Raw genomic sequence first — 7,673 nt, forward strand, 5'->3', positions numbered from 1 at the left:
CTAACATTAGTCAAAAGTTAGCTAACTAACTTATCTTACTGTATTTGAAGATACACATTTCACGTTGTCAATGAAAACGTTCATTTGTATTTCTTTTTTTTAAACACTAATGTTTCATTTAACGTTAGCTAACTACAGTAATATTATGTTTAGACTCATGGTAATGGCCGTATTTAACCAAAGAGAGGTGCAGCCTGCATTAATGAGATATCAAGGTACCATTAACATAAGTTAGTTAGTCCTGCTTCACAGATATGCACACAACCCTGTCGCCACTCGCCACACCTGAAAAGACAAGGACGCGGCAAACATGCGGTCACATTGTCTGCTAAACCTAGCCTAGCTAAATAGATTTTAAGCAGTAGCTAGTGTGGACAGGCTAGCTCAATGTTAGAAAGTGTTTATGGATTACGTTATACACAGTTCACATAAAGTTATCATAAACAGCCTCTTCTTCTTCCACATGTTATGTTTCATATTAGTAAAGGTTTTTTCCATAGGTGGCCAAGATGTTGATAAAAGTAAAACACAGAGAGACAAAGAAATATGTCAAATTGGAAGAAGTCAGCTTCACAGATTTTATGAGTGCAGGTAAGTTATACATGGTTTGTACCAAGTCATTAAAGAGGAAATGATAATGTTGTTATTAACTAAGTGATGATTTTACTTCAGTGCAGCAGAAGTTTCTCATACCAGAAAATGCAGCACTGAAAGTCACAGATGAGCAGGGTATAGAGGTGGATGAGGATGTCTTTCCTGAACTTGCAGGAGTCAAAGAGGTGTGTTTTGTCATCTATACAGCTGAAGGTAAGTAAATATATGCTCTGATAGATTTTGTGGGATTTGATTTCTACAGTTACTCTTAAATAAACCTTTTTTAATTTGTCTAATATCCTGTGGTAACAATCACAAAATGCTGCTTTCATGGCTCAACAGTAAGTTGGATTTATCACATGCATTTCAGACATCCTGGAAACAGAATCATCCAAGAAGCTGCGTGACTGCTCAGACCTAACACACTATGTGACACTCACACCTTGTGGTATGTAAATTGTATATTACCATAATAAAATACAAAATAACCATCTGTTCTCCTGGGAGAAAGTATAATTTAATCAAAGCATACAATTTACGTATGTGCCTATGTGCGTAAATGGTAGCTTTGTTGTGGTTGATTTTTGATTGTATATGCCTTATTTTGTAATATTTTTGTTTGTCACCCTCAGATTTGACTGTCCTGAAGCAACATGTGGAAGAGCCCTCCTCTCCAAGTCTAACAGATACATTGTCTGTCTCAACCACCAGCAGTCAGAGCAGTGACACAAGCGATGCCGGACTTCAAATGGTTCAGCCTCTATTGGACAGCATACATGCAAGAAATGTAGATACATTACTTAATAGACTTGTATTTGACTCTTTAGTTGTCATTACTTGAAAAAGCTTAAACACGAAGATAAAACAGATTAGAGAAAAATAATTTGATAATAGTATTTCATGTAGTTCATATGTATAATCCACAGATTGAAATTGTTGTTTGGGTTAAAATAGTCTCATTTTTTGTCAATTTTTTTGTTCTTTGTATCAAATGTGTTTAGACAGTGGAGCAGATTCTGACTTCCAAACCAGCAGGGGTGACTGTCATCCATGAGTATGAAAAAACTGGGAGTTTGAAAGATTCCACCAGGTGATTAATGGTGAACATCATTGTAGCTCACATGCGTGAAAAGGAAGGGTAAGAGGAATGATGTTTATTCTATTCATTTTTAAAACTGGCAAGGATCTTATCAAAAAACACTTCTGCTTTTGCAGGAGAACTGTAAGTAAAGCAACGAAGGAGTTTCATGCACTTGGAATCGTGTCACTCTTCCCATCTTTGAAGGATCCGTACTCCAAAAAGGGATATGTGAGTTTGCTCTGCAACTGTAGTGTGTAATAAGACTTGCTCTCTTTCTCTCTCTCTCTCTCTCTCTCTCTCTCACTCTCTCTCTCTCTCTCTCTCTCTCCCTACACATATATATAAATATATATACACACTCTACAATGTATGCAATTTCTTTCTTTCTGTAGGAGCATTTCTATGACATTCAGAGCAACAAAGGTTTTCTTGAGTGGCGTATCAAGACTGTGCAACGTCAATCCAAACCCCCCACTGCATCACAGAACAGGGTGGAACTGAAAGGAGGGCCCACATCACGAAGGAAGTTTGGTTTCACTAATGACCAGCAAACAAGAGATCAATGTATGGAAGCCATGTCTCTTCTTCATCACACCACTGACCAAGATATAGTCTTCCAGAAGATGAGAGAGACATTCTACTATCGTCAGCAGATACTCCATGACCCACAAGAATCAGCAAACATTCTTCAGATGTTTCCTCGGTTTTTGGACACTAAAGGACTGGTAGGTAAACAAATGGGGATCTGAAAAATACTTGACTTAAAAAAATTGATTTTAATGGACATACTTCTCCTTTGTTAGATTTTGCAGGACTTTGCAATGATGTTTGGAGTAGAGACTGCTTCCAGGTTCCTGGAAAAATGGAACACCAGTTTTAAAGACAAGGTTGCCAGGGAAGCCAGAGACCTTAAAGAGACTTGTCTTCTGAAAAGACTGCTGAAATCTGCTTTGAACGAAGAAATGGATGATGCTGATGAGCCAGGTAGTGTCCTAAAGTAACACTTTATTAGTGTAGTAATTTTAGTTTTCATTTTTAAAAGTTATCAAAAAAGCAGCAGTGTGGATAATGTGTGTATGGATCACTTATTTTCTGCTCATACCCTCAACCAGTTTTTATATGTTAGTGAAGTTCAGTTCTGTCTCCCCTTTCCAGCATTAGTATTTAACTCCTTAACGCTGTCTGCAGAGTGGGACAGCGACATGGCTTCTCTTCTTGTTCTGCTGCACCTTCTCACGCCACAACCAGCTGGAAGGAAACGGCCAAAGAAGATGAGTGTTGGAGAGGCAATAGATCATCTGGTTAAATTTCACAAGGTTTGTCAAGATAATGTGATCCAGTTCCAGATACTGTGGTTCATGGAACACTTTTTCTTAACCTAAGGGTTTATAAAGTGATGCTTTTTATTGTGTTTCAGTCTTGCCAGAGCCTTGAGGATCACCTCATGAACAATGAAGGAAACCCTCAGCCATATCTCCTGGCCACAGGGACTTCAAAAGCACAGGTTTTCAGCTTCTACATAGTCTTGGATCGAAAGCTTCTTCCATGTCAGTCAGGCACATCACTGGGTGCATTTGATGAGCTGTTCAAGTGCCACTTTGTTTTCAGTGTGAAATATGAAGACGCTCTGTCCAGCCTGTACACATTTTTGCAGACCACTGTGTACAATATTGATGTAGGCACAACAGTGGAAAGTCCAAGAGTCAAAGAGTTGCGAGCAAAGCTGTTGAATAAGTAGTAACCAGGTTATGCATTCAAAATGTTGACCTGCTTTCTCTGTGCTTTATCCTTTGCTACAGCTTTACTTTTGTTCAGACATTTAAAACTAGTTCATGGAATGTATCCTGGCAAAAATTTGAAACTAAAATGTGGTCAGATAGGATGTTGTTTACAATTCTCAAGTTATTCTGGATTTAGAAGACATCTGAATAAGATACATGCTACTGTTAGCACATGTGTTCCTCATGAGACCCCTTCTGACCATGATACCCAACAGTTTAGTAGTTCTCAGTGCTTAAATGATGAAACACCATCCACATCATCTCAGTGCCAAAATTCTGAAGCAGGCCCTTCATTCTCAAATCAGAGCAAGGACATGTCTGCCTCCATTATTGCCAGACTTTTAGGAAGTGGTGTACCAAATACTGTAGTTCTTTCTACAGTTCAGAACTTAGAGGAATTTGTGGGAGATTGGCAATCTAATATTCAGGAACAATTATTGACCCTATTACCAAATGACAGTCCCTCCAGATCAGCCATTGCAGATTTATTTAAAAATTTGGACAATCCGTTTAGTCACTTGAATTCTGAAAGCAAATGTAAAAAATATTTTAGAGATAAGTGGGAAATGGTACAGCCAGTTGAATTGCACCTAGGAGTAAGATACGATACTAGACGATGTACCAAAACTAGAACCTATGAGCAAGTCCCAGTAAATGACAAATTCATATATATTCCCATATTGAAAACACTCCAGTTCATTTTTAAGAATGAAAGTATTTGTGAGATGATGCAAATATGCACCCAGTCTGACACATATCAGGACTTCTGTGATGGAAGCTACTTCAAAAGTCATCCTTTGTTTTCAGGTAGCAAGTTTGCTATCCAAGTCCAATTGTACTATGACGAATTTGAGTGTGCAAATCCTTTAGGTTCAAAAAAGGGTATACACAAAGTTGGCTGCCTTTACTTCATCCTTAGAAATCTTCTTCCCAGTCTGAATTCGGCTTTAATGAACATTCATCTGGTATCATTATTTTATGCACAAGACGCAAAAAAATATGGAATTGATGAAATCCTGAAGCCCCTAGTAAAGGACCTGAAAATATTAGAGACGAGTGGGATTGCTGTTCCATTTGCTAAATTTCCTGTATTTGGTACTCTGGCACAAATTACAGGTGATAACTTGGGGATGCATAGCATTCTTGGATTTTTGGAATCGTTTAGAGCTAATTATTTTTGTAGATTTTGCTTAATTGATCAGTCTTCAGCTCAATTAGTTTTCTCAGAGGACGACCCATGTTTAACTCTTAGATCACCAATTCTGAATAACCAACATTATAATAATTTGGTAGATGATCCAACATTAACATCTTCATTCGGCATAAAAAGAAAGAGCATACTTAATTCATTAAAATATTTCAATATTGCGGAAAATTATGCCGTTGACATCATGCATGATATTTTGGAAGGGGTTGGTCAATATGAAGTCAAGTTGCTATTTCAATATTTAATCGAATACTTCATCTCTAAAGATAGCTTGTTAAATAGGATATATGCTTTTAATTACGGCTATATGGAAAAGAAAAATAAACCAACGAATATTAACCTGGATCGTGCAGGGCATGGAATAGGTTTAAATGCATCACAAACACTTTGCTTGATCACAAACATACCTTTGATATTTGGTGACCTGGTACCAGAGGATGATTTGCACTGGCATTTGTTGCTTTTGTTGTTGCACATTCTAAACATAGTTTTCTCATACTCTATCACTGAAGGAATGACTGTGTATTTAAAGCACCTGATTATTGAACACCATAGACTCTTTAAGGAACTATACCCATCAAACAACTTAATTCCAAAACATCATTTCATGGTCCACTATCCAAGGTGCATTCGAAAGATTGGTCCTCTCATTCATATCTGGACCATGAGATTTGAAGCCAAACACAAATTTTTCAAAGACTGTGTTAAGAACTTTAAGAATTTGACTGTATCACTTGCAAGGAAACATCAGTTTGCATTAGCTTATCATTGGGAATGTATGAGTTTAAAAGAAGTTGAGTCTGGTCCAGTTAAAATGCGTTCACTTGAAACACAAGAATACTCAGAAATTATATCTCCATATCTTCATGTTGATTTACAGAACACTGTCAAACTCACAAACTGGGTAAAGTGTAGTGGAGTTGAATATCGTGTTGGGCTTTTTGTTTGCACAGGCACTTATGAAAACATGCCGGTTTTCAGCAAGATAACTTCAATCATTTTACATGATGGTAAAGCTGTTTTTGTTATGGTTGAGCATGAAACGTGTTTCCATGATCATTTTCATGCTTATCAGGTAAATGAAACCATTCCTAAGAAGATACTGGTCCTAGAAAGGGAGAAGTTAAGACATTTCAAAAGTTTTGATGGCCAAATGTCATATGGGTGTGATTCACAATTGTATGTCGTGTCAGACAGTTGCATTATTTAATTTGTTGGCTTAATGGAGACCTTATAGAGTCTTTTTCATGTTAACACTGCATTACAATAAGTGCTTATTCTGTAGTCTTTTTCTTTTCTTTAATTCGTTTTTTTCCCCCAATATTAGGCCTATCTGACCACACAATGTCTCAACTGTTTAGCTGCCATAATTGTTGCTGTTTTAATGTCGAATGTTACACTATTATAGTGCTGTTACACAGAATGTATGTTAGTCCATTGAATTTTGAATATGATACTTTTGATAAATAAAATTCATACATTCATAATAATCAGTATTGTGTTTTTGTAGTAATTGTCACCCAAAACCTTTTTTCATTTGATGAGTAACACTATAAAAGAGTTAATATCAAAATGAACTCTAGTTATGAGTTACATTTTACTCTTTATGGTAGTAGAAATTTTACTCCATGAGAGTTTAGTTTTAACTCCTATAAAGAGTTGAAAAATCAACTCCCAGAAAAGAGTTACTCTAACTCTGCACTAGAGTTTATTCGATGGTCACGCATGTACACTCAAATGTAGTTAATCTGAACTCCCAGAGAGTTTATTCCAAAGACCAGAATTTGCTGTGTGTTATTATGGACATGACTGGCGGCAGGAACGTTTTGGTAAAAACTTAATGGCTCAAGTCACCAGAGTTCATCTGAAGGTGGACTGAAATAACAAAAAGTCATATTTTAAATAAATAATTTTTAGGCCATGTAGTTTTTGTGAAACTGAGAGAAGTAAAACTCTGAAAATCACATATGGTGCATTGTACATATTAACAAAAGGACAGTTTTGTGTTTGGCTGCATCAGGTTTAGTCCGAAGTCCGAAATAAACCCAAACAACACCTTAGATAACTTTAATACACGTACATACAGTAATGGCCTCTTGTTGGAAGACCGAGTGGCAGAGAGAGGGTTAAGAAGGTGGAGGGGTGTCGAATGATAGAAAATTATGTTTTGACAGTCAGGAGGTGGTAGGGCATGGGGACGCTGAGAATAGATGCACTTTCAGTGGCATGAAATATTGAGGAGAGGAGAGAGAAAACAAGAGCCAAGCAGCATGTGTCTGATGAGCAAACACAAAGAGAAGAAATTATTAGCATGACTGTTACAGAGAGGAGAAATATTTTCCATTGCACAAAACCTTCAGGAGGCAAAAATAGAAGAATACAGGACTTTTTTTTCTAGGAAAAAATGTTGGTGAAGAGAAATAAAATAGGATTTCATAATACATCAAAAGAAAGGCAGCTGCATATCCAGTATGATCCATTTTTTCAAGCACACTTATATTGTAATGTAATTATGTAATGAGAGCAGTACATTCACAAAACCATGTTGCTTTTAACCTTTTTAGAGTATATGTTAACAACACCAAACAAGCCTTTTGAGGGCATTTGTAGAATTTTACATGAAAACAATTCAACCAATCCTTATTGTTTGAATCGTTACACTCACTACTTTTTTTCCTGTTTATCCAATTTAGGATGGTGAAATAGAGCCTATCTCAGCTGCGATGGAGCAAGAGGCGGTGTACACTGTGGACAGGTTGCCAGTCTGTTGCAGGATTAATACAGGGAGGCAAACAGCCATTCACCCATTAGAATCACCAGTTATTCTAACACGCACATCTTGGGATTGCAACAAGCTACACAGAAACCCCCTAACAAGCTAGTGGATTTGAACCTGGAACCTTCTTGCTGTGAGGCTAACCACTCCTGTGTCACACTGTGTCCCGGCGGGGTGCGCCAGTGTTTTTGAAAACAGGACCCAAAAGCAGATGCTGAAAGAGAAGTTGCAGTT

At 37.2% G+C, this 7,673-nt stretch overlaps 1 protein-coding gene across 3 annotated transcripts; it reads left to right on the top strand.

Annotated features, from left to right (window-relative positions):
* On the top strand, positions 1-4,750 carry LOC106676715 (uncharacterized). 3 transcript variants are annotated; one of them, XM_076879508.1, is made up of 9 exons: positions 1-591; positions 673-807; positions 965-1,042; positions 1,227-1,381; positions 1,596-1,903; positions 2,068-2,400; positions 2,479-2,659; positions 2,864-2,991; positions 3,093-4,750. In XM_076879508.1, exons 5-9 carry the CDS (start codon positions 1,742-1,744, stop codon positions 3,411-3,413), a joined length of 1,125 nt encoding a protein of 374 aa, XP_076735623.1. In that variant the 5' UTR covers positions 1-591; positions 673-807; positions 965-1,042; positions 1,227-1,381; positions 1,596-1,741; the 3' UTR covers positions 3,414-4,750. The 3 variants fall into 3 exon arrangements, with proteins under 3 accessions (XP_076735623.1, XP_076735621.1, XP_076735622.1); XM_076879506.1 differs by having other exon boundaries at positions 1-807; XM_076879507.1 differs by having other exon boundaries at positions 1-1,042.
* Positions 4,751-7,673: the final 2,923 nt, after the last annotated feature.

This window comes from Maylandia zebra, linkage group LG22 (assembly GCF_041146795.1).
Source record: "Maylandia zebra isolate NMK-2024a linkage group LG22, Mzebra_GT3a, whole genome shotgun sequence".
Taxonomy (NCBI): Eukaryota; Metazoa; Chordata; class Actinopteri; order Cichliformes; family Cichlidae; genus Maylandia; species Maylandia zebra.